This window comes from Triturus cristatus, chromosome 4_1 (genome assembly GCF_964204655.1).
Source record: "Triturus cristatus chromosome 4_1, aTriCri1.1, whole genome shotgun sequence".
Taxonomy (NCBI): Eukaryota; Metazoa; Chordata; class Amphibia; order Caudata; family Salamandridae; genus Triturus; species Triturus cristatus.
Window position 1 is genome coordinate 980,191,115 of NC_140585.1, and position 27,774 is coordinate 980,218,888.

Below are 27,774 nucleotides of genomic sequence, written 5' to 3' on the forward strand. Positions count from 1 at the left end.
AGCTGTAATATTAACAGGTCTTGAATAAACATTGACCAGGGCAAGCCTGGAATCATTCGGCCATTCTAATATCACGCATTGAAGATCCGCTGACAGCGTATTCACTACCCTTGCACTGCAACCCATATGGGAGCGCACCCAAATAATTAAGCCCCCTGAGGGTCTACCTTTTCCACCCCATCTAGCTGGGAGTGAAAATGAAGCAAAACCACTCCGATGATAATCCTCCCTTGCCCATGTTTCCTGAAAGAGGCATATATCATTCTTATCTATAAACTCCCCCCACTCGGGACATGCTATTTTGTTGGCTATCCCTGCTAAATTCCACGACAAAATTGACATATGACCAGCGATAGGTGTGGGATCTGTAATTATTACACCACAACCCTCGCTGATCGTTGTAGTTGTAAGCTGGGAGCATTCCAGCTGAGCCCCACGCCGAGCGCCCGGAAGGCCAGTGCCCAAAGGAAGAATTGATTGGGCATTATCCGCTCCATCTGCTCCCCCCGACCCGCCCCTATTCTTACACGTAGCTGAGCAACCTAGCGGGGTATAGTTATTTGTAATGATAGTATTACTCACCCTCGGATAGCTCCGCAGTATGGGGCTACAGTGTAGTCAGTCCACCACATCGAGGCAGCTGAAATGGTTGAAATCGAAATATTGAGGTGTGGAGTTGGGGAAATGCAAAGTATTCATATTCCTTCTAGGGTTGCTTCTGGACCATCCCTCTTCTAGACCCATATCAGGATGGCTAACAGGGGGTGGATAGAAATAAGCCAGAGGAAGGGTCTGAATTGAGGTCTCCTCCCTGGAGGACGACATCTTCAGGATGTGGGCAACTGTCCCTGGGTCCCTAAAATTTACCAAAATACAGTCTTCGCTAGTATTTTTCTTAGTTGGACCCAGCCATGAGACCCTTCTGACCATCAGGATTTCACTAAAAATGTGTGAAGGGAGGGGTCTATGCTTGTTTAACCAACTCACTACTTTATTTTTAAGTGAAGCGAATGATTCAGCTCCTGTGTTAGTGAGTTGAGGGACTCCTGTTAAGACCACTACCAGGGGAGCAGCTTCCGGGGGTAAATTTACTGTCAATTTCTTCCTCAATCCAATACCCTCCGGATTGTCTTGCTCAACATGTACAAGAGGCTTTTCCACCGTTGGGTGAGGGCAGGAATAGGGGGGGAGGTCGGTATTCCTATGTAAAGTGTCCTGAGCTGGAGGTGGGGGATTTACCACAGCTGGGAATGTTGTTAAAAGGGGAGGATTAACTGGATAAACACCCCTTGGATCTACCACCCTCCTCCCTTCCGTAGTTCCTGCCAAAGACACAATGGCCCTTTCAATATTTGACAACCTTTCAGTTTGGTCAAATCTGGTAATTAAAGGGTCCACCAAAGATTTCAGAATACTGCCCAGGTCTAAGGTCTGCTGAACAGGGCAAGCCTGAATATTATCACCATTGATCTGGGTGGAAGACTGTACTGTAGAGGGAGAGAGGTGGATTTGTCGAATCACTAACTACTGAAGCATTCGCCTTTTCTTTTACCTGGTCATTAGAATTAATACGATTTGTAAAGTTGGATAATCTTGCCTTCTTACCACCCCCTATCTGCTTCCCTCTCTTTCTTTTTGGGACCGCCCCCTCCCTATTACCTCTTAACTGAAGAAAATTAGCCTCAGACCCACTATCTCGAACAATGGGCACATTAGGATGGGGTGACGAACTATGGTCGTTATTAGCCGGCATGGGATCTAATGTAGATCCAGAACAACACCCGAAATTTGGCGGGGTAGTCACTACCAAAGAAACACTGTTGGAAATAGGGTTGGATAGTGGCAAACCCCTGTCAGGTGTTCTAGCTTTAGCTATATTGCCCAGCGACGATCTTTTTGCATTCTCTATGCCCTGGGAAAGGCGGCGTTCATGGATAGTGATCTCATTTGATAACAATGAGTTTGCTCTAATCAGAAAACTGTCCAAAGTACCTGACATCGATGTAGTAGAGATGAGTGCTTTGCTTCTTATCTCTCTACCCGCCATAATCCTAAGTCTTCAGCAGTAGGTTCGCGGTTGAATAACAATGTCAATAACATATAGGTCAATTTGACGGAAAACCAAGAGGGGTGGCCCGGTCCGGTCTCACACGGTCTATAACGGGCTAAAACGGGCCCGCCCTTGGCCCGGGCTTCGCCCGCGCGCGTCCCGCGTTGCGTTAGTGTGGTGGAGTTATATCCGTCCAAACAGGGGGCGGAGCGTGAGGGAAGAGGCTGCAGCTGCGGTGGAGTGGGCTGCTGGTCCTCGCAGTCCTTCACAGTGTCAAAGCCCCAAGAACAAGCAAAAGGCTTCCACGAGCGGCACCCGCAAATTTCCCAAGGAACCTGATGTGCCGTCACCAGAATTTCCTTTTTCTGATTTCTGATTTTCCGTTGAAGTAGACTGTCAAAACTATTTAGTCTCTCAATTTGAAGTATCCTGGTGTCTGCTGGTGCACTATGATGGCTGGATCCTGGAGATGGATGAAGACCACAAGTCCAGCTGCTCTGAACAGCAAGATGAATTAGAACATGCAGGTAAGCCTCATAATTATTCTCCAAACAATCCAGGTGTATCCAGGGAGAATCAAGTGCACGCGGCCTCGGAGACCAACTCTCCACTTACAGTCTCATCTTCTCGGCTTGCAATCCATTATGACACGATCTGGTGAGTGACACGCGTCATTCAGAAGCAAGGTGCATGCATCCCAGGGGCAGGTGTAAAGTCCTGGTATCCAGAGGCAGGGCGATACATCCGGTGTCTCAACTCTCCATCCCTGCCGCCCTGGTTTCCTCCCATAAGCATCCCGTGTCAGCAGGAGCAAGTCATCAACACACCTTAAATTAAACTCACTTCCTCTGGCGACACTAATTTCTAATTTAAAACACTTGTAGAGCGCGGCGTACACCTTGCGGTTTCTTGGCGCTGGAGGTTCAGTAACTGAGGAAAAAGGACCATGGAAGGGTGGAGTAAGTATTAGGCGGGGAAAGCCTGGCTGAAAAGACACTAAACAAATGTAATCATAGCGATAAACCCGTATATCCTAAACTATTTACCCATAATGCATATCTTTAACCTTAATATTATAATTTAATCATACTCTTAACCATATACCCTTAACCCTATTCCTTTAAACCCTATGCCGTTTCCTTTGCCCCAATACCCTAAACCGATTATTCAGTAGTTCAGCCTCATGATTTGCAAATCGCAGCAGTAAAACCAGTAGCATTAGCAGCCAAGCACAAATGAACTCAAGGTGGTGAGCAAATTTCCAAAAGCAATGCAATCCATTTCAGACCTTCAGCACAGTCATTACTAGGGATTCATTCACTGAGTCAGCTGTAGGGTGATTGTCCACTCATTGTACTACACAAACAGGGTAATTAGGACTGGAGATGAACTTTCTGACTAGATCATCATTCTTTATGAACAAAATGTGACCAGAAGAAACTATCTCACACCAGGTATGTGCAAGTTACCAAAAGAGCATGTCTAAGGTAGCAAATCTTGAAGTGATGCCCATTATCATTTTACAGGGCAATATTCCTATTTAAAGTTATAAAGTTTCGGAAGTTCTTCATCTGATTTTAAAACCACTGATTATCAAAAGTCATTTTTCAATGTTAGAAATGTCCAGTTATATCCTTTGTAAGGTCCTACAAAGACCAGGCAGTATGAGGCTGGAGGTCTAAATGCCCCAGATATCGAGGCCTATCACTTGTCGTAGTGGGGTGTCTCGATCAAAGGTCCCAAATAAAACATAACCAAAAGAACCCAGTAGCAATAACATCTGATAAAAATTCTGATTGTTAGGTGTACCAACTTCATGCAACACACCTCAGCAACCGAAGGTGTGCTGTGTTTTGTGAAAGTGAGAGGTGCAGTGCCATATCTGGTAAGATGTAGCATTGTTGTTCTCTCTCAAAGCTCCTGCGCTCTTCTTATGTACCCTTCCAATACTATGCTCAGACATAGTTTAAAACTTTTCCCACAATGATTATGAGTGGTGTTCAGTACAGCACAATGCATTCTTTGAAAGGTTAGAAGAAATGAACACATTTCTCTTTTTTAATGCCTGCCTCAAAGAGGAGTTATTTATTGGTGCTAAGCTTTGTCTACCATATTTTAGTAGCTAGGAACGCCTTCCTACCACTCATTGAACGCTGCCTTGAATCAAAGTAGCTTAAGTAGTGCACAGCACTTTACATTGCTTGAGGGATTCTTTCCAGCAAAAAACCTCTACAATCTGCGCTTGTATGCATCGCGTTTGGTGATGCAAATCTGGTCCCAAGTGTTAATAAGTTTGCCACTGAGTATTTTATTAATTGATGAAGACATTTTTTATAGGTCTAGGCATAAGGGGTTAGCCTCTTCTTTCTTCGCAAAGGCCGGAGGCAGCATGTACAGCCAGCCAGTGAACATAGATGAGAAAATCAGAGTAGTTGCTGGCAGACAATGTGTCTCTTTTATCGCTATTTGAGGCTAAAACTCATGTTGGCTGGTGTTGAGTGCGTGTCGGATCATCTGACCAAGTCCCCTAACCTGCAATATGTAATTGACTGTTTGGAGGCAAGCACTGCTTAATTTATTTAAAGGAAACTGCTGGCCATTGCCCCTGCCAATGCCACCAACGACAAACAATGCAACTACTAACCATCGCACTCCTAAAAGTGTTATAATTCAGACTATTCCTGGCCATTCAAAGCTGTAGGAGTGGCGTGGGTGGTAGGTGTCATTAATTTTTAATGTATATTGAATTATTAAACGCTGTTGTGCTCATCTCTAAATTAGACAGACGGTGCCACCTTGTGTGGACTGTCATTAGTGCTGATGTTGAGAATTAGGTGCCTGTGCTTACCAACAAAAACCACCAGCTCAAATTAAGCACTGGGTGCAAGAAGTTGTTGTATAGTAAAATCTCAGACTCAAATCCAACATGAGTGAAGGAGAAGGTTGATGTGCTGGACTCTTTTAAAAAAAATGTTTTTCTTTATTTGTCAACAAGAGGGAAACAAGCTTAACATCAAACAAACAAAAAAGTGTTAGAAAGCATGACTCGCGAGCTTAGAACAGTCATACGCCATTTAGCAGATGGGATCGCGAAAACATAGCTATTATCAATGTCTCAAATAATAGTATTATAAAAACATGTTTCTAAAATGAGATGCCCTCATATTGCATTTAATTTCGGCAGGGAACGGATACCCCTTGCTTTAGATAAAGCTTTTTCCATTTCATAAATTTCCCTGCCCAACATCCACCAATCACTTATAGAGGGAGGTTTTGGAAAGATCCATACCCAGGCAATTACCAGCCTAGCAGTGACCAGTAATATTGTAGATAGCCGCATGAGTCTATGATTCGTATTCTTATAACCCATCATAATTTCTCTAACCGTAACAGGTGAATCTATCCCAAGTTTCTCAGAGAATACCTGGCCTATCTTTTGCCAACATATGCATTATACTAGCCACATACAGACCACATCTGGGACATTTTGTCCGATCGCCACCTAGACTGAGCGGAGTCCATTTTAGCAATTTTTCCTGGCATAGGGTACTGCAAGCATATAGTACAGAATTGCTGTAGCTGCAGGCTAACAGAATATACTGAGTCATCTATGGTGCTTAATGCTTGTTCAATAGCGATAGGCGTAATCCCTGTCCTCAGAGCCTTACTCCAGCGCTCCGCCAGTCTTTCACAATCACTTTGTCTGTAGTTATTAAACACTTATACATATGGCTTATCAAATGTTTTGTCTTCTCCCCATGCAAGCAGTCCCAAATCTCAGAACAAGATATTTTTGTCAGGGCTAGATGTCTAAGAAGGTGGTCCCTAATCTGAAGATATTTCAAAAACATGTGATCAGGTAATTATTCTAAAGCTGCAAATTTTCAAAAGAAACAAAGCCATTGTGATCATAGAGATGACCACGACATGTGATTCCATAACTAGCCCAGCGTTTACTGACAGCATCCTGAAACACCTCTGGGAATATCGGATTGGCCCATAGGGGAAGTTTATCATAGTAAAATGATATAGTACATTTGGAAGATATAACACGCCATATATATATATATACTATCTCTTATAGTCTAGAACTTAACTCTTTTAAAGTAGTTCGGGTCGTTAACTCTATATAAGTACATACTGCTAGCCTCTATCAATATACATTGTTGAAAGAAGATTTTATAAACAGGGTTGAGAAGGCTGCGGAAACGGCCAGCAAAAGCTGCCCAGAAACACATCTTAAAGTCATTAAAGTCAAGTCCTCCCTGACTATATGGAAGCTTTAGCGGATCAATTGCTCGTCGGGCTTTTCTGTAACCCCAGATAAAACTACTTATGTCTCTCCAAAATAAATTGGGAGACTCGGGCTAAGTCAAAGCGGATTTCGTAGGCAAAGTCTCTGGGTTTCTGAGACTTTTGCTTTAAAGCAGCATTAAGGATCTTTTCCTTCAAGGAGAAAGTGAGGAAATGTATGAGAATCTTCCTAGGCTTTGTCCTATTAGGGTGTTTCCTGAAGGGGTCCTTATGAACCCTCTGTATGTCCTTCTTCAGGTCCTCCTCAGATTCTTCAATCTGAACTGATTCCTTTATGAGGGTTACAATGAATGACTTAAGATCCTCCCCCTCCCTCCCTTCCGGAACATTCAAAAGACGCAGATTATTTCTCCGCGAGTTGTTATCTAACATCTCGAGCCTGTCCCGTAGCACCACCTCTCCTCTCTTGAGCAGTGCAATATCTGTTCTGACGGCTCCCAAGTCATCCCTGAGTTCTCCCACTGAATTTTCCAAAACCACTTTCCTGGAGTTTAGGAGGTCGATTTTCTTCTCTAATGACTCACAGAAAAGCCGGATCTTCCCTTGGTTTGCCTCGGAGACAGAAAAACCCTTCCTAATATCTACCGAAAGGGAAGAGAAGAGGGCCTCAAGAGAGGCCGCTGAGGACCCCACAATTCCATGTTTCTCAGGGACTTTGCCCAGCTCTGTGCTGTCATTATCTGCCATGCTTTGACAGGCTGGGGTTTTCTCTCCCAGAGAGATGCTGTTCATGTCCGAAGCCTTAATTTGAACCGCTCCAGAAGTTTCGGATACGGTTTCAGGTGAGGTTTGTGTGGGTGGGAGGGGCTACCTGCCGCCTCCATCCTCTCCAAAAAGGGCCTTAAGTCCAACTCCCCTTTCGAGCGCTTCCTTAGGGCCTCCCCTTGTGTGACCATGTCACACACTAATGGTTGCACTTTAAAGTATGGCCATAGAGAAGGCGTAATCTTGACTCTGGAATCCAGAGGGTTACTGTTAACTCTGCCTGCTTTAATGCTCCTGCCCTTGACCTCGCAATGCTGAAAAGTAGAACAGGTACTATCAACAACTGTACCTGGGGTGGCACTCCCCTTCCCCTGAATTACACTGTCACTTATATCGGTTTTTCCATCCCTGGGCTGTTTAATGATTTTCCCTTCAGACTTCACTTTTACCGAACCCTGTGCCCCTCCGCCACGTTTCTTGTATCTCCTTATACTTTTTGTTGTTGGCACCGTGTTGTTAGCAAGGGTAATACTTGGATTGTCTCCCCCCTCCGGACCCTCCAGTACCTGCTTCAATGATTTTTGCTGTGACTGTGGCTGTGTGGAGAGCAGCCCCGTCTGCACCTGTTCTTGTTCCAGTTGTTGTCGTCGTGGCTGCGGGAGGAATGGCAAGAGTCCTCTGTCCTCTGGAGGCAAAAGCACGCCCGAATGCTTCGGAAGAGCAGCCCTCTCCAGTGTGGAAGAAAGTCGTCCTGTACTGCCTCTGCCGGTATCGGCCCGGAGGAGCCCGCGAGCCGCTGCTCTGCGACCCCTCCTCAGCTCCAGGGCGGCAGCAGACCAACGCGGCAAGTCAGCACACGTGCCAACACACATCCCTCTGAAAAAAAAGCAGTCCTCGGCCCCCCGCACAAGAGAAGAGAGAGGCAAGTAAAAACCGCTAAAATCCGCTAGCAAGGGACGCCGGAAAAATAATTTGCGGGTCTCAGCCGCGCTAATACATCAAGCGTGGGACGGAAGTGCCTCCGGCGCCAAGCAGCAGCTTAGCTTGCGCCCACCATGTTCTCCTCTACTGGGAGCTGGGCAGGAAGCTGGACGATTTTAAGAAACTTGGTGCGGTTGCCCAGCTAAAATTTCCTGCACTCCTGAAAGTTATGCATAACAATAAGATGTATAACATAAAATCAGTGCAAGAATCAGATGAGCTTTTTGACAACCTCGCTAAAGTTACAAAATAGATTTGTTACTGAGTATCATACATATCAATCCCAGTAGAGGGTGGATTTAAACCTACCTTAGGTCTTGAGTTCCCTGCAATATTAGATACCAGAGAGACAAGCAAGAAACACAGGTTTATTAATTAACATAAGTTTATGAGGTTACATTTAGAGAAGTAAAATTGAGGGAAATTGGAGGTAGGGCCTCAGGGTCCTAGCCTCCCACTTTGTTTTAGCATTTGTGTATATAGGGACAAGGCAGGCTGCCCCGGTGGGCAGAATCTGGACTATTAGTCCAGGTAAACGGGGAAAGGTTTTTCCAGGGGGGGGGACTGGAGGGAGGTGGGGTTAGAGGGAAGTGGGGGGAGCAGGGGTGGGGAGCATTGTGTTAAAAAATAAAAAGAATTCTCATTTGCCTTTTAGCTTGATTTTGTCACGTTTGGTCTGGGATCGGTTCTTTGGGAGACCTAGTACACTCAAGGCTCTGATGTTTAAACCTCCATGAGCAGCATCCAGTTTCTATCATGGAACGTTAATGGCCTGCGAGTCAAAACCAGGAGTGCTAACATTTTGTAGTATTTAAAAGACTCTCCTGCGCAGATCATTATCCTTCAGGACACCCATCTCTTAAAAGAAGAAATGTCTGGAATTTTCAAAAATTTTAAGTGGGTGGAACACTTGATTAGCTCCAATCAGAGTGCTAATATTAGGGGTGTAGCTATTTTGATCAAAAGGCAAATAAACATGTGTATTCTAGATTCAACAGTAGACCCATGTGGCAGGTGGGTCATCGTGAAATTGTCTATTCAAGGTTTCTTGCTGACAGTGGTGGGCTATTATGGCCCTAACCAAGATGACCCCTCCTCACTGAAAACGATTTTTTCAAATATTTTGGAATTTCCAGGCCCAGTCATTAAGGTTGGGGACTTCAACATCGTTTTTAACCCTAAGCTGGACAAGTCCCCTAGCAGTAGAGCTAATGTGTTGTCCAAGTCTCCAAATGATGATGGTACAGACTGGACTTTGTGATATCTGGAGAGACAGGTCAGGTTCCCAGCCAGGAGTCTCTTTTTATAACAGCAAGTATGGCCATAGGTCAAGGATTGACTACATTTTGGTAAGCCAAGACATCAGGGGCAAGGTGAAGGACATTGGCTATTTGACTCCCCACTTATCAGATCACGCAGCTGTGTGGATGGACTTACTTTTGGTAGGAAAAGTACAATCGAGGGTGTGGACTTTTGATCACTCTTTACTCTTCGATGATTTTGAAACCAAGTATTTATCTCATTAACAAAGTGTTTTCTGAACACGAAAATTGGTTCAGCTGAGATTTCGGTGGTGTGGGATGCATGGAAGGCTTTCTTAAGAGGCATGGTCACAAGCAGTGTGTGCTATAAAAATAGACAGTACAGGGAGGAGGTGGCTCATATGGAGATCGAGATGAAGGGAGTTGAGACTGTCCCTGCAAAGCACCATGAACATCTGGTTAAATTAGGTAGTCTAAAGGATCAGTTGGATACTATTATCCACGAGGATCACAAAAAGATGGGAGGCCAGTAAGCTTGCCTATTTTGAGTATGGCGAGGGGGCTGGTAAGCTTCTAGCATGGAAAGTCAAGTCTGATAAGACACAAAATTTGATAAAAACAAATTGACAGCGAGGATATGACTACTGTGTTATCCATAGATGAAGAGATTGGGGATGCTTTTTTCGCTTTCTTTCAGGAGTTATACGAAGAAGATAGTGTAGTGGATAGAACCACTGCCATGGAGTGATTGAGTGGAAGTAAACTTACCCCCCCAAATTCCTCGCAGCAAAAAGATCTGGAGATACATATATCCCAGCAAGAGGTCAGGAAGGGTATATCTGCCTGCAAGGGAGGAAAGGCCGCAGGACCCGATGGGCTCCCAGCTGAATTGAATAGATCTTTGGGAGAGGCAATAATCCCGACTTTGACAGCACTCTTTAATGGGATACTATCTGAGGGTGCCAGGCTCCCGGATTCATGGAGAGAAGCCACTATTTTATTGATCTCGAAAGTGGGAACAAATCAGGTGAACTGTGGGTCTTATAGGCCCATCTCGCTGCTGAATATAGATTGCAAAATCTTTGCAAGGATCCTGGCAGACAGGCTGGGAGCAGTGGCGGGCGATCTCCTTCACCCCGATCAGAAGGGTTTTGTGAGAGGCAGGAACCTAGCTGATCTTACTTATGATTTCGCTTCCTCTTGCAGCTGAGACATTAGACGCCACCAAGGCCTTTGACAGGGTTAATCGGGTATATCTCTCAGCAGTAATGGAAAAATTTAATTTTGGTGGAAAATTCTTTCGAGTTATTCAGCTCATATATTGAGATCCCTCAGCGAGACTCCTGGTAAATGGCAAACTGACCAACCCTTTTAAGATTACCAGGGGCAGCCCCCTCTCCCCCCATCTCTTTGACCTATACATTGAGCCATTTGCTCAGCGTTTAAGAGAAGAGCATGGTAATTTTACCATTTAATTTTGGGGCATGGGAGAGGAAGGTAGCTCTGTAAGCCGATGCCGTTCTGATCCTCTCTTCTGATTTGGAGAAGTCTTTTCCTCAGGTAATTAGGTTGGCACAGGATTTTGGGCAGGTTTCCGGTTACGAGGTTAATGCCAAAAAAATTAAAATCATGTCGTGGAACCTGCCAGAGTGCCGGTACCAGACTAGAGTGACATAAGGTACTTGGGGGTCAGGACTGTTTAGGACATAGATAAGATCTCAGGGACTAACCTAGCAAATGTTTCTAGGGAATGCCAGAAATTAATGAAATCTTGGGCCCATCTCCCATTGACCATTCTAGGGAGGACTAATCTGATCAAAATGGTCATACTAGCAAAAATCACTTTTCTTTTTAACACCATTCCTTTACATTTTGAAAAATTGGCGATAGTTAAGCTTCAACAAGCAATCAACTCTTTCGTTTGGGCTTATAGGGCCACGAGGATAGCCTGGAAGAAGCTAAGGCGCAGGAGGGAAAAAGGGGGTCTTGCACCCCCTGACTTGCAGTACTATGCCTGGGCTTTCCAGTTGTCGCATTCGAGAATGCTGTTGAAAACCCCGGATCATTCAGGGGTGGGGCTCATGTTCTCTGCTATGACCAGGGGTGCCTATCTGTTGCAGGAGGGATTCCTCTTTAAATACGGAGATCAGAGGCTCTTCAAAAAGATCAGATCGAAGGTTCTGTTGGTGATGGCTCAAGCATGGGCGAGAATTAATCAATACACTGGTCTTAATTACTTTTCTAGTTGAGCCCCCTTGTGGGATTCTCCAGGGATTCCAGATTGCATGAAAGATAAATTAGCTACACCACTTAGAACAGCGGGATTAAAGGTGTGGGGGGATCTGGCGTCTAACGGTTCACCTACATCCTGGTCGTCCCTCCACAATAGGCTAGAGGAGGGCATGTCTAGGTTTAAATACCTACAGTTGCTGAGCTGGGCCCAGAACCTAAAAAAACCCATAGGCATAGGAAATACCCTGGAGAAGCAACTAGTGACAAGACCGGTGGGAAATAAAGAGGTTTCCTTCTTTTATTGGTCCATAGAGGAAGCTATTGATGGAGAGTTTAAATTAGCTGAAGAACTGTGGGGAGCCTCTATGCCAGATGAACAATTTGATGATTTGTGGCAAACTTCCTTTAACATCCTGTTCTCAGCTGTAAAACCTCCTTGGCTCAGGAGGAATCACTATTTCACTACCCACAAGGCCTATTTATCTCCATTAAGACTGTCTAAAATCTCGAAGGGACTCCCAGTTAGCTGCAAGAAGTGTGATATAGAAAGTGCCATATGTTTACAGAATACCCAGTGATAACAGAATACTGGGGAAAAGTAGGGGCAACTATAGACGATATTTTGGGATTCCCAGTCCAAATTTCTCTTTTATGCAATCCTGCTGGCTAGCAGGGAAATTTGTAAGAGACAGTGACGGCCCGTGTAGGGTGTTTTACCGGGGCGGTGACGTGGCGCAGAGGAGGGGCAGGGTGGGGGGTTGCAAAATGCGGCAAACGGCCGATTTCAGGTAAGTTACGAAAAAAAAAAAAAAACGAATTTTGTTGCGCGCGCTGCATCGCATTTGGCATCCCCTCCTAGTCCATCTTGAATGCCTACGTCTCCTTAAAACCGAGTAACAGTAACAACACCCTATTTTTTGTCAACTGAGGTCTGAGGCGAATGAGGATTAAAAAAAAATAAAAAATTAAAATTAAAAAATTGGGAACCCACAGGGGAATGGATCGAAATAAATATAAGAATTTGGGTACTATCTTTTTTGTTTAGTATGAGATCATCCTATAATACCTATAGGGAGTTTATGCCAATTCTTTAACTGTATCTTTCAGTAGAGATTCATAATTTAGGGCAAATATCCAATCTTTCTGTGCAGAGAGCCCAACCCCTAAATAAGTAGCTACAGAGCAAGCACCAAGAATTGATTTTTCAGGTTTAAAGTTGAGAAGTACTTGTGTTTTTTTAACGTTTAATTTATAGCCTGAGATAGAACCAAACTCAGCTGCTTAGTCCTCAATTACATTTATCGCTCTAGTTGGTTCAGTTGTAAAGACCGCGATGTCATCCGCATATGCAGTGACCTTAGGCAAAGTTGTACCTGACGCTAATGGAGTGATTTGAGAGTTAAACTGCAGACACAAATAAATGGCTCGATATATAGAGCAAACAGCAGAGGTGAGAGGGGGCAGCCCTGCTTAGTACCACAGAAGATTGGAAATGTTGGTGACTGCAAACCTGAATATAGTAATTTAGCTTGGGGTTTATGGTATAAAGCTTGTATTTATTGCTTAAATTTACCCTTAACACCAAATGCTGCAAGTGTAGCCCTCAAGAAATCCAACCCCACCCTATTGAACGCTCTTTCGGAGTCCAAAAGAACCATACCAAGAGGGGTTGACATCTTCCCAGTCATATTGAAAGCTCCCACCACCATATTAACATGAGCTGTAGTGTCCCTACCTTGAATAAAGCCGTGTTGATGAGGAGATACTAACCCAGGCATAATTGGAGCAAAACGATTGACCAGAATGTTTGCGAAAATTTTGGCATCAGCGTTTATAAGCGAGATTGGCCGCTAAGAGCAGCACTCGTCAGGAGGTTTTTCCTTTAAAAAAAAAAAGACTATCTGCGTCATATTCCAAGACTCAGGTATCTTTTCCGCTTGAGCCAATGCATTGTGTAACTAAACTAAACGGTAAAATCAAAATATCTTTAAAGAGCTTATAAAATTAGATTGGTATGGAATCTTCCCCAGTCGCCTTCCCAGATAGCAGAGTAGATGTGGTGGACTCTAAAGGATCGGTAGAGTGAAGCTGTATGTTTATTAACTAAGAGAATTTCAGTCTCCAACAGATTAAAACAACTACATTAAGAATTATAGGTTTTACAAAGGATCATCAAAGCTTCCTGTTGAAACAGCCAACTTTATTGATGCAAATCCAGTCCAGACACTTACAGCCACCACCGTGTGCCATAGTCCAAACATGTACATCAACCACTATGTCACGTTTTCGGGGCCTGTGTATGAATAACTGCGCTAGTCCGGGGTTTTTTGTTTTCATTTTGAGACTTGTAGTCCTTGTTTATCATTATAAAACCATCACCACAAGTCCCAGAATGCAAAGTAGAATACAAAGAAGATAATCTAACTGGAGCAGCTGGTAATGCATGCACCAGGGAAACTTGACAGCTTTGCAATCATAATACTTAACACTACAGTGTTCAGGCTGTGACTTGACGATGTGTGCTGCGGTATTCCATCAGCGACCCAGGAAATAATAAAAGATACATTTTGCACACTACTGAATTATGAAAACTTCAAATGTATTTTTTGTTCTTTTGGTCAAACTTGAAAATAAGGCTTTTGTGGCGTTGGCCAGTTATTCAGTCCATGTCTGTGGTTAGAGAATTTAGTGACTAAGGGCAGGCGGGGTACACTCTACAGAAATACCAAATTATATTTCTTAGTGGGTTTTCAATGCAGGACAGTTACTTTCAGAGTCAGATGTAAAGTGGGACTCTGGTGCCAGTGCCAATCCACTTAGATTAAGAAGTTATAAAAAGTGCTAAAAATCTATAAATATTTTTGTAAATTCCATGTAAAACTTTGGCATGCAACTTGGCAGGACTGCTTGCAGATGCATAAGTGACTGGTGCAAGACATGCCAGGGAGCAAGCCCTTAGCAAGTGAAATCACGAAAGTCTCAATAGCATGCTGTCTTCTGAATAAGTGAGTGCGTAATAACTGTAAGCGGTAACTGCATTACATCTGTGATGATAAGAGTCATGGTAATGATCATCGCAAAATCATTTTTAAATGAAAAGGCTAGCAAGGTCACCATAGGCTTTTCTGTGGCATCCTTTTCCCCACATCGCCAGGGTGCATAAACTCGCTAAAATGTTGGCAATTATTTACAGGCAGCGCTAGAGCTCTGTTTGTGTGAAAGTAAGCAAAAAATGAGATCCCTGGAAGTGCTAAATTTAGAGAATCAACACAAAGGCCTCACAATGAGGGCTCACCTTAGTAGCATGACCAGAGTGTCACGAGCCCTGGTGCAAAGAAGGAAATGCCCCCTCAAGCTGCTGTTTGAATTGTAAAAGACACCAGCAATGATCAGGATTCAGAGGGCCCACAGGCCTTTGGGCCCTGGTGAATTGCACATTTTGCACCAATGGAGGCTACGCCCCTGGATCCACCGCATTTCTTGCATGTGCATCTGCTGAAGCATTTACACAAATGCTCTAAGAACAAGCCTGGTACTTGTGTTTTCATCTATCAGATATGTTTCGGCTCAAATTATGGTGGCCCTTTATTGTTTCATTAGTAAATTCCCCAGTTGACTAAAGCACTCTTACCATATCATCATGCCAGGCCAAAATAATGGACACTACCTAGGATATTACATCCTGTAACAGCAGGCCCGTGTTTCACGCTCTAAATAGACTCCCTTTGGATAGCATGGAGCTGCACATCCCACTTTCTTTACCAGTAGCTAACTGCTGTGCTGTTTTATCACAAATGTGATATTGCTGGAGTGCAGCCAAAACACCCTGGTGCTCTGTTTCTCTCAATTTACTGTTGTACACCAAGTACTGTTTCAAAGATTTGTACAACCCATTGGGTGACCACTAAAGTATATCACCCACTCACTCACCCACTCGCTCGCTCACTCACTCACTCACTCACTCACTCACTCACTCACTCGCTCACTCACTCACTCACTCACTCACTAAATCTTTATTTGGTTTAAGAAACCCATAAAAGAGAACAAATAGAATAATTCAGCAATAAATAACGATTGCATAAAAAACATTAAAACAGGTCTTGACTGAGTTGATTTGTATATAAAATAATTTCAGCAATCTATAGAAAACCAAGCATGGTGAGGCTGATAGCAACAATTTTATAAAACTCTACAATCAAAGCAGATCATGAAGTGAAACTGTGCATGACAGACAGATTTAAATTCAGAAATACTTTATTTCAAATTCCTAAAATAGCAAAACATAAAACATATAAAAATAATCTTCCCCTTTAATTGTAGAACTAAAAACATGACGTATCATACATAGAGATTATTCTATCAATCTGTGTACTACTACGCATGGTGTGGTGAATGAGAACAATTTTATTGGACCCTACAATTAGATAATAAAGTGATTTGTGCATAACGATCTTCCCTTATCACAGTGAGTCTAAAACATATTTCAATGCATATAGCAGCTGCAGCCGCTATAAATCTTTATACCATAAGGCAAACACGTCCGGCCTGTGGTAATTCTAAAGACAATAAAGCTGGCCTACATCTTTTCATGTTGAGAGACTTAAGTAAGGGAATAAAAAAAGTGATTCCTTGGCTCTCCATACAATTCACAAAAAGATAAAAAATGTTACATAGATTGTGCAGACTCTGAGTCACAAAGACATGGCACAAGGCCCGTATCGCAGAACACATCTCTTGGGTAGGAAACCAGCAAGTGAGAAATACTGAAGTGAAACCTGACCAAATAATACCTATATTGATGATGTGATTAAAAAGGTAGATAAGGCTTCATATAGCTTGAGGTAATTAATAGTTGCTGAGCCACCACCCTTCTCTTGCCACACTCAAGGGGTTCTCTTCTCTTCATCAGCAAAGCCAGAAATTCTGATATAACGCTTGCTTTGACTGAAGGACTGATTCTCTGTGGAATATCGAAATGTTCCGGGCATCATAGCAAATAAAGTTGGACCACAACATATGTCAGCCACTGGATGTTGCAGGCTTTATCATGTTTCAAATAATCAATATTCACAGCTTGATTGAGTAAAGCTTCCGGCCTTGACCAGATTGACAGGCACAACATTAAAGGGGCAATTTTTATTGAATCCTTTACATATGATGAGCTCAGTTCAGCCTGGCACGCATAGGAAGGTTCACCCATGGGGACAAAGAGCAGCCTTCACAGGAAGGAATTTTTACTAATACTGTATTTGCTGTATTTGTGCGATATCGTGGAAACCCCAAATGTCTGCCCCAAAGGAGGCCACTGAGATGCATCTAGCCTTATATATTTTAATCATCACACCCAGAGGGGAAGAACCCACTTTGGCAGCAAACCTGAAGATAGCAGTTATCAATTGTTCGAATTGAGTCCTACTTACTTTTACCAAGTGCCGCCAAGTACCTTTATTATCCAAAGGGAACCCCAGATACCAAAACGTTGGAATACATAACAATCTAGTTTTATTAATATATGGTGACCTCGGTTTACTAGTCGGCTGACCACAGACCACTGTATAAGAATTTGATTTAATAGGCACTCCCAGTTGATCTGCAAATGAGGCAAAGTTATCCAATAATTTTTGCAGCCCAAGCCCACTTTGGGATATTAAGACATAGTCATCTGGTAAGTGCTTAGTTTCCACCCTTGATACATCTACCTTTGCCTTCAGCAGGAATGATTCAAAAGCATTGATGTAGAGACAGAAGAGAAAGGGTGCCATAATACAATCTTTTCTCATGCCCCACCTAATCTTAATTGGGGAGGTGCGCTCACCAATGGGACCGTACCTGATGCACACCGTTATATCCTGAAGAATTTAAATCAATCAATAAGCGCACAATCTGAGAATCCGCTCCCAACTCCAACATTCTCCTCTATAGCTTCCTGTAAAAGGTGTCTTCTTTCTTGAAATAAAACAGACTCCTCTGATGCGGTTATGGATGTCTGTGTACTGAGTACTGCAATGACTGAGACCTTATCCACCAGGAAGCCAGGTCCAACTGACACTCACTCAGAAGTCCACATCCACCCGCATTCTGATTCATTACATCATCACTAAGAAACCATCACTACTATCAACACAACACATTTGGTGAATGTAATACAAATAAAAATAAAAACAAAGCAAGATAAACATAACATGCAGAATTTTTGTTAGCAGATACAGTATTGTAAATGCAGTGGAATCATTCTTGCATGAAGAAGCCTATAGTGCTTAAAACATTTTAGCAAACACAGCCTTGCAAACGAAGAAGAATTCTTCCTGCCCGAAGAGGCCTACAGAACTCCCCTTGCACAACAAGTGTATTTGTGCCACCACCCCCATTAGATTGACTTTTGGCTACTCTATTAAGATTCCAAATCTTATGATCATGTGTTTTTACTGCATTCTTAAATGCCTTAATGATCTTCACTGGGTGACTGAACTTGGACTTTTTCCCATCTTTCTTTGGCGACTTAATACTAACCCAATCACCCACTCTCACTATGGTCCTTTTCACTGGCTTTCTCTCATCATACCACACCTTCCTTTTCTCCATTTTAGCCCCCTCTCTTTCTCTCCACCTCTCTGTGCTACCCACACCGTTATCCACAATACTTCTTTCTGTAGTGATCCACAAGGGCGTCACTTCAGTATTCACAACCCTGCCCTTGAACAGACGAAAGGGAGCCACACTGTTAAGGAGTATGGCATAAATCTATACTCTCATACCTTCTTTGTCATAGCAGCGTCCCAATCTCCTTCAGCTACAACGGGTTGTTGCAAAGTTTCATTAAGTACCTTCACAAACCTTTCTACCACAGCATTACTCTCTCGGTGGGACAACACAGCTTTCTTATGCTTGATACCTATCTCTCTCAGAAACTCTTCTACCACCCGAGAGGTAAGCTGAACTCCATTGTCTGTCAAAATGGACACCGGAAAACCCTCATGTTCAAAACGTTCTTCTAAGAACTCAATGAATACCAGCGATTCAACTGAATTAACCACCTTAGGCTCAGGCCACCTGGGAAACATATCAAGACACACTCACACATACAGGTCCTGAGAATTTAGTCTGACTGGGCCTAAAATATCAACCGCAATATCCAGCCTCGGACCACGAGCCTGTTCTCTTATTACCATGGGTTGGTACAAAATCCTGTCACTACATAAACATTGTGCACACTCTCAAACCACACTCTCAATGTGTATATCCATGGCCGGCCACTAATAAGCTTATTTGATTCTTTCTTTAGTTTTGGCAATACCCTTGTGACTGGAATGAGCATTATTCACCAATTTGTCCCTCTGACTACAAGGGGACACCAATATGCTACCACGCATAAGAAGACCATCAACCACAGCTAACTCCTCCCTGACCTGCCAATATCCTTTAAGCTCACTGCCACAATCTTTCTTCTCACCCCAGTTATCTCAAACTTTCGCCATAACCTGTTGCAACTCTTGATCATTACTCAAACGCTCTCTCCATTCAGTCTTAGAAATCAAGCCCTCACTGATCACAAAGACATTGACCTCCTCCCAAAATTCATCACCTCCAAAGCAGTCACCTTCCTCAGACACATCAGTTTCATCCCCACCCAGTCTGGAAAGATAATCAGCTAAAACATTAATAGAGCTGGGTAAATAAGAAACCACCAAATCAAACTCCTGCAACCGTACCACCCACTTTCTCAACCAATGCGACACAAAATCAATGCCTTTCTTGCTAAAAACATCTTTCAATGGCTTATGACTAGTTAATACTTCAAAGATCTTGCCCCACAGAAATTTCCTCAGCTTGCGCATAGCCCAATAAATACCTAGAGCTTCTTTCGCCACAACTGAATACATAAATTCAGCTCCGCTCAATGACTTAGAGATAAATAAAATGGTCTTCTCCTTACAATCCACTTTTTGCGATAATAAAGCACCTAACCCTTTCGAGCTTGTGTCAGTCATCACATAAGAACATTTTGCAGGATCAAAGCTTTCCAGATTTGGAGCTTCACACTTATGTAATGTGTCTTTCTACTCACAAACCCTCTGTCACAAGCTTGGCAGCACACACATTCACTCCCCTTTCTTAAGTAGTGTTCTCCTACATCCTGTTTTCCCAGCAAAATTAGGGACAAACATATTATAGAATTCAGCCATTCCCAGAAATTTCACTAGCTCCTCCTTGTTTTTAGGAGGAAGAAGATTACAAATAGTGTCAACCAATGAAGCCCTGGGTCTAATCCCAGATGCAGAGACCAGATGTCCTAAATACTCAATTTCTTGAACATTACATTTACACTTGTAACTTCCCCCACATAGCTTTTAATCTTTTATCCTGTTCTCCAAGATTGACCCCAAAGATGAAAACATCATCTTGATAGAGCTTGACACCTTAAACTTCCTTGAGAATGCTCTTCACTGCCCTCTGAAATACTGAGGCCGCGTAGCTGAGCCCGAAAGACATTCTTAGAAATTTGAAGGTACCAAATGGTTTAATAAAGGCCGTAAGGTCTTAAGATATAGAATGAAGCTTTACCTGATGGTAGACCAAAGACAGATCCAACGTACAGAAGTGTTTCGCACCCTCAAGAGAGCACAACATTTCATTTATGTTGGGGAGCGGATAGTGATCAACCACCTCCTGCAAGTCAATGCAGAGTCTGGCCTCCCCATTGGCCGAATGAGCCATGACCACCAGAGAAACCCACTCCGTGGCTTGCACTTCCTGAATAATTCCATTTGCTAACCGTTTATCTAATTCAGCCCTCATGCTGTCTCTTACTAACAGGGGCACATTTCTAACTTCTGCCACTTTGGGAGTGGCCTCCGGCTTGAGTTTTATCTGATGCATGTAGTTACTGAGACAGCCCAATTTCTTGTCAAACACCTCAGGAATCTCTCTAATCCAAGTTTCACTCCCCCTCTTCACCATCCTAATGGATGGCATCTCTTTCAAACCCACTGAAGGATTTTTATTGGGATCCAAATAAACATGTAAATCACGTTGGTGAAACCAGCTAATCAGAGAGTCTCGGTTCATTGATACGTATATTTTACCCAGAATAATTTTCCCCTTGAAAAATCAATCGTATCCCAAAAATAAACTCAAAAGATCAATGGTCTGACCCCATGCCCTTTTTGTCTTTATGTCAATCTTCTACAGGACCATTTTACTCAACAGATGTTGCTCAAAACCCTTTGGGAATGAGGGTGATCTTAGCCCCAGAATCAAAAAGCGTGCCCACAGGTGCATCATTGATCATTACATTTTCAAAGGGCCCTTCACAAGCATGTTGTTTGATCTTGAGAATATGAACTTCCTCAACTGCCTGCTCATAAATATGCACCTCTCTGACTTTCTTCAGTTCTTCGACCGACTTACAGCGCCTGGAAAAAGTAAAAAAAATTCTGCAGACACTGCAAGTGACCTTCCCCCCTGTACACTCCTTAAAATTCACTATATGCCCAGAATTACCACACCTAAAATATTTACCCCGAAAACCTCTAAAACTGGAAGTCATAGGTATCAGGGTGGTGTTAAGCTTACATTTAGGGGACTTGTCGCTCACTTCTTTAACAACGTCCCCATCATTTTTTTCCCAAAGATCTTTCTTTGCATATAGTATCAAAACAAACCTTGGAGGGCTCATGCATTTTGAGAGTTGTGAGAACCTCCTGTAATTATCCTTTTGCCATAAACTATCTTTAGCCTTGTCAATAATGCAACCCAACAATAGTTGATACCTCAACTGTTCCACTAAAGACACTCTAAAACTACATGTGGAAGCTAATTTATGCAGTGTAGTAATATATTGCTCTACTGACTCCTCCTGTCTTTGCATTCTCCTTCTGATGTGATACTGTTCCAGAACAGTATTAACCTTGGAAAATAATGTAAATCTATTTTTTCTGATACAAATTTCGTATTCATTCAAAGTGGAAGCCTCATTGTCCGGAAGATCAGGGAGATGTTCAAAGACCTCCTGACCTCCTGAACTTAAACAATGCATTAACAAATCAAAGTTTTTCTCTCCTCGCTAATATTAGTGCCACATACCTGAGCGTAATGCGCAAAAACCTTCTTCCATTTTAGCCAAGGAAGGGGAGGATCACCCGGAGAAGATAAAAAGAACTGGGGTGCTGTGACATTCTGCATTTTTAAATGTTACCACCACAGGAATACTGTATGACATTTCTTATTACTAGTATCCGAAGTTCAAATACAACCCGTTTCTAAACGGAAGTTGGACACAACCCCAAAAAGAGTATGAGAAATGGCTTGTATTTAGTCAGTGCCAGAATCGTCTATCCCTGGTAAAGGCTGTGTGCATCAGCATAGGGAACTGATGCAGGCTGTGTGCATCAGCGTAGGGAACTGTTGCACACTTCAGACTCAAATGACATCAGCTGTGAACACAAGCAACCTTCCAAATGTGCGCATCAGAGTGATGGAAAGACTTAACCCAGGGAATCAAGTGGTGTCAGTTGTGTACTCTACATGACTTTCAACACATGGTAACCCTCAAGAAGAATGCTGTGTACATGAGTGTGTTCACACGATGTACTCCAAAATATAGATAACGACAGCTGAGCACCTCAACGTACGAGGGTGAGGTGCGTCTGAAGATCCAGGATTTGAAGCTGCAACAGGACATAGCCAAAATGGCTGCTGTGCACATCAAGCAGGGTGTGTAGTGTGTGTGTGTGACTTAGAGAAGCCAGGCAAGAGTACCTAACAACCGGTGCTCAGGCTCCCTGCGTGCACCAGAGGGAATTACTGGTAAAGACCAACACGTTGAGGTTGCGACAAGCATGAGTGCTACAACAGCGAGAGCTCGAGCTACCCGCGTGCAGGACATGTGAGGGCTGATGAGGGGCAAGTCTCTGATCATGAGCAGAGAACGAGGCACGCTTCCCTTCACCACCATATACCAAAAAGCCCCCCTTTACCTCCACCGTCGAAGGCACTAGAGCAAGGAAACATTTTGGTGGAGAGAGAGGGACGGCAGGAAGTGGGCACCCAATCTTCTTCAGCAAGACAACTTCTCACAGCGCTTCTCTGACTCTCCCAGGTGGTGCAGGAGAAAATACCTTCATATCTCACAGCAGAGACACACCTGCGATATAAGAGGTTTTGAGTGAGGTATACTCCTTTCTGTCATTCTCTAGATGTTTCTGTGGACCAGGAAAGAATAGTGGTGAGGTCTCTGGGGTGTAGAGCTGTCATAGTTTTTGCTTGTTGCCAAAGTGTAAAAGGTGTCTTCTTTCTTGAAATGAAACAGACACCTCTGAAGCGGTTAGGGATGCCTGTTTATTAAGTACCGGAGTTACAGAGACTTCATCTACCAGGAAGCCAGGTCCAACTGACACTCACTCAGAAGTCCACATTCCAACCTGGCAACCACCCGCATTACATCATCACTAAGAAACCAACATTATCCCATCAAAGATAAATACAGAACAGCACACTTCCCTAGATCAATCAAACAATCAAATGCAGAGCTAAGATCCATAAAAGCTAGATGTGAACAATGTCTTTTCACCTGATTAAAAAATAAAGATTCAGGCACTGGTTGACACTTCCCAGGCCCAGTCTGCACTTATACTGCACATCTGAAAGAATACCTTTCTCATTGGCCCAATTCTAACCGCTCTAACAGAATTATTCCCAGAACTTTAGCAGTAGAGTCAATGAGGGAAATAGGGCTCACTCATTCACTCTCTTGCATAGTCCCCTCAAATATAAAGATTTGCATATGTTCTAACCATTCATGTTTTTATCTCCTAGAAAAGCAAAACTCCTTGGCGGAAGTTCTTCACATCGATGCCAGTTTACGCAATCATTGTTGCAAACTTTTGTAGAAGTTGGACCTTCTATTTGCTGCTCATAAGTCAGCCTGCCTACTTTGAGGAAGTGTTTGGATTTCCGATAAGCAAGGTACATTCACAACCGTCTGTCATTTGAATGGTATTACTATGATTTAATGATAGACTTTCCCACAATATGTATGAAATTTTCTTACACATCTGTGTAACTATTTGCGTCTCCCACGTCTCATATATACTGTTGTTAGATGCATTCTGTATTAGGCAGTGCATCATCAGACCCAAAGATGTGTCTTGGGCCCCCAGCTTATGGTATTTATGTTCTTTGCTGTTTCCAAATGGGTATATACACATTTATTTTGTGGAAATCACATTGGTATTTATCCATATTTATGTTTTGTTCCTTGAAAAAACCTAGGCTTATCCCTTCATTTAAACTCTCCAAGCAACTGGTTGCACATCTATTGTGCTGGCATTCATGATTATGATTAATAGAAAGGAAAGTCACTGAAAAGAAGACCTAATTTCCATGTTCTTCCACTTTACAAAATAAATACAGTCAATCAAACGAGTTGTTTTTTTATCTATATTTATGTTTAATAGTCTTGGTATTCGGCGATCCTTAAGCCCTACTATTCAATAAATTAACCTAATTGTATTTGTAGAATGTATATGTTGGTTGCATAATGGACATTCCAGATGGTCATATAGGGTTACACAAACCTTCTCTGTAGGATCCAACTGTAGCAATGTTCTTTTCTGTCTCTAACAACCCCCACAAGTGACCACATATACAAAATACAACAGCCAGTAGTAGAAGTGGGGAAATGGGAATTGGAAAAGAAAAAAATAATCAGAGCTGTAAAATGACCAATACTATTAAAACTTGTCATCACAATAATCCCAAGCACCAATGTTCAATTTATGAATTTCCACAATAGGTTGGTGTGGATGTATTCTTCCTCTTATTTTCACTCTTCATGGAAATCCAATACATCATTTGCGATATGTTGCCAACACGTCTTTCGTCTATGGTAGGTATACCAATGACATCATCAGGGATACAAGATAAATCATAACCATCCTTAGTTTGGAACATTGTAATTTCATCTCAAAATTATAGCCACGGTGATAAGAACCAATCGTAAAGGGTATGTAGACCCCAAGCCATAAGTAGTATAGGTTTCAGTACCAGTGTATTGTTCATAGAAAGTCAATCTATTGCTCCATACTAAGTAAAAGCAAGTTAATAGAGAACATTATATGAGAAAATTTAAATAGGAAAAACAAGGCTAAGAGAAGGAGAAGAAAGAATAGACCCCATTGTTTTTTATATTTGGAAACATATCATACTTCGGTCCACTGTGCCGTATTATGAACCTCCATAATGCAGATTGACCCAATATCGAACCTACTCACCTAATGATTCAATAGTAAACAAACAGTTGTTGCGTGTACAAGAAATCATATAGTGCCTCTCAAAATCCTAAACAATTAAAGTATAAGCAATACAGGTCCAATAGTTGGCAATATTCCTCCATAACGCTTGTCTCCTAACCGTACTGTTTAACGTGGCTGCAAACTTGAGTTAAAGTTAGTGTCTTTCAGTCCAAATCATCCACGTTTTGCCCTGTCCCACCATTGTTGTTTTGTTTTCATTAAAACTTGTAATTTCTCTACTTTGGCAACAGTATGAGCTTATTGAAACTTTAATACCCCATAGATGACATTCATAAACCCACATGCAATAACCCACTTAAAAGTTCTCCCTGTTACATCACTGCATAACCTAGTAAATATCCTCAGTCTAAATAGTTCAACAAATGTTTAAGAGAATAGTTCAAAGCTTGTTTTCATCAGCATCGCAACTTCAGGATACTTCTCTATAATGCACTTGTGCATTCTAAAGAATACTTTGAAAAACAATGAGTTTCTGCAAGAAAATCAAGAATCCATGTAGCGAGGTGTTGGCTGCAGCAACATTGCATCATTATGGCCTAGCAAAGGAGGACATGTACAATGAGTAAAATTATACCTGATAATCCAAGATGGCTGCCTTCTTTTTGGGGCATGCAAACAGTGGTTGAAGTGCCTAAATAAACAGAATGAGAACTGTAATCCTGAGTGCCACGGGGGCGGAGTCAGTGAGCAGTGGCTAAAAAGAACAAAATATTCTGTAACTATTTTGTTGGTCTTTCACCTTAAGGTAACTGCATACAAAATAAAACACACCTTAGATGAAACATAAATGCAAGACAAACTAATCAGTGAGACATGCACTGTTTAATGTTATGAAACCCCTATTGATTCATGCGATCATCGCACATTTCTGTGACCCGCAGGGGTGGCGGTGGTTTGTCTGGCACCGTGAGTATGGAGGTCCTAAGAGCCGCCGTACTCATAATAAGGCTCTTAATCTCCTTGTGCCTATAAAAAAGGAACTTGACCTTGTGTAATATAACTGGTGCTAATGTAAACCACTCCATTACCTTTTGGTTGAGTTTGCACTATAGGAAAACTTCAGAAAAATGCACAAAGTAGTAAAACATATCACATATAAGGAAATACAATTAAAATCCAGGTTAGTGGCTAATTTGTACACAGTGAAGACAGAAAACCTTGTTAAATCGCGGTTTCCCTGCTTAAATTGTGTGATCTTGGGCAAATATTTTATTTAACCAAAACTTCTTTTTCTTTATATTGCATATGAAAGTACTTTCAAATATGTGAGTTCAGAATACCAGTTATACAAAAAACTATTGTGTTTGATTTAAAAGGCTGAGATTTTTCTCTATAAAAATCTGGGCCACGTACGTGGTTCACATCACAACTGTCTTGCCTCTTAGATGTCTAATGGTTCAATTTTAACAAGTGCTTCTCAGTGCAGTATGATAATGTAACATAATAATGTCAAAGCTTCCACATGTTAAAGGAATACAGTATCAGACAGACTTAATCCTCCTGAGGCGGAATAGCCGGGAGACGCTTCACATTTTAAAATAATTGTATACCTGTATTCACTTGTGTTGTGTTTCGTTTTTAAAAAAGCACTTCACTCGCGTTGACCCAGCACCTCGCACAGCTGATTGGTAGCTGTCGCGGAGGGAGGGACGCCCACCCTACAGGCCACGCCCCCTTCAACCTCTACAAAAGCGCGCGCTGATTGAAAGCGGCGCTCAGACAGACTTAATCCTCCTGAGGCGGAATAGCCGGGAGACGCTTCACATTTTAAAATAATTGTATACCTGTATTCACTTGTGTTGTGTTTCGTTTTTAAAAAGCACTTCACTCGCGTTGACCCAGCACCTCGCACAGCTGATTGGTAGCTGTCGCGGAGGGAGGGACGCCCACCCTACAGGCCACGCCCCCTTCAACCTCTACAAAAGCGCGCGCTGATTGAAAGCGGCGCTCAGACAGACTTAATCCTCCTGAGGCGGAATAGCCGGGAGACGCTTCACATTTTAAAATAATTGTATACCTGTATTCACTTGTGTTGTGTTTCGTTTTTAAAAAGCACTTCACTCGCGTTGACCCAGCACCTCGCACAGCTGATTGGTAGCTGTCGCAGAGGGAGGGACGCCCACCCTACAGGCCACGCCCCCTTCAACCTCTACAAAAGCGCGCGCTGATTGAAAGCGGCGCTCAGACAGACTTAATCCTCCTGAGGCGGAATAGCCGGGAGACGCTTCACATTTTAAAATAATTGTATATCTGTATTCACTTGTGTTGTGTTTCGTTTTTAAAAAGCACTTCACTCGCGTTGACCCAGCACCTCGCACAGCTGATTGGTAGCTGTCGCGGAGGGAGGGACGCCCACCCTACAGGCCACGCCCCCTTCAACCTCTACAAAAGCGCGCGCTGATTGAAAGCGGCGCTCAGACAGACTTAATCCTCCTGAGGCGGAATAGCCGGGAGACGCTTCACATTTTAAAATAATTGTATACCTGTATTCACTTGTGTTGTGTTTCGTTTTTAAAAAGCACTTCACTCGCGTTGACCCAGCACCTCGCACAGCTGATTGGTAGCTGTCGCGGAGGGAGGGACGCCCACCCTACAGGCCACGCCCCCTTCAACCTCTACAAAAGCGCGCGCTGATTTGGTAGCTGTCGCGGAGGGAGGGACGCCCACCCTACAGGCCACGCCCCCTTCAACCTCTACAAAAGCGCGCGCTGATTGAAAGCGGCGCTCAGACAGACTTAATCCTCCTGAGGCGGAATAGCCGGGAGACGCTTCACATTTTAAAATAATTGTATACCTGTATTCACTTGTGTTGTGTTTCGTTTTTAAAAAGCACTTCACTCGCGTTGACCCAGCACCTCGCACAGCTGATTGGTAGCTGTCGCGGAGGGAGGGACGCCCACCCTACAGGCCACGCCCC

General features: G+C 42.9%; 1 protein-coding gene across 1 annotated transcript in view; it reads left to right on the forward strand.

The window, feature by feature from the left end:
• The window catches only part of SLC17A8 (solute carrier family 17 member 8), a 332,347-nt gene that overhangs the window by 177,553 nt on the left and 127,020 nt on the right, over positions 1-27,774 (forward strand). The window contains exon 8 of the mRNA XM_085650684.1: positions 23,359-23,508. Within this exon, the coding sequence (XP_085506810.1) occupies positions 23,359-23,508 (150 nt within the window). The remainder of the gene's footprint in view (positions 1-23,358; positions 23,509-27,774) is intronic.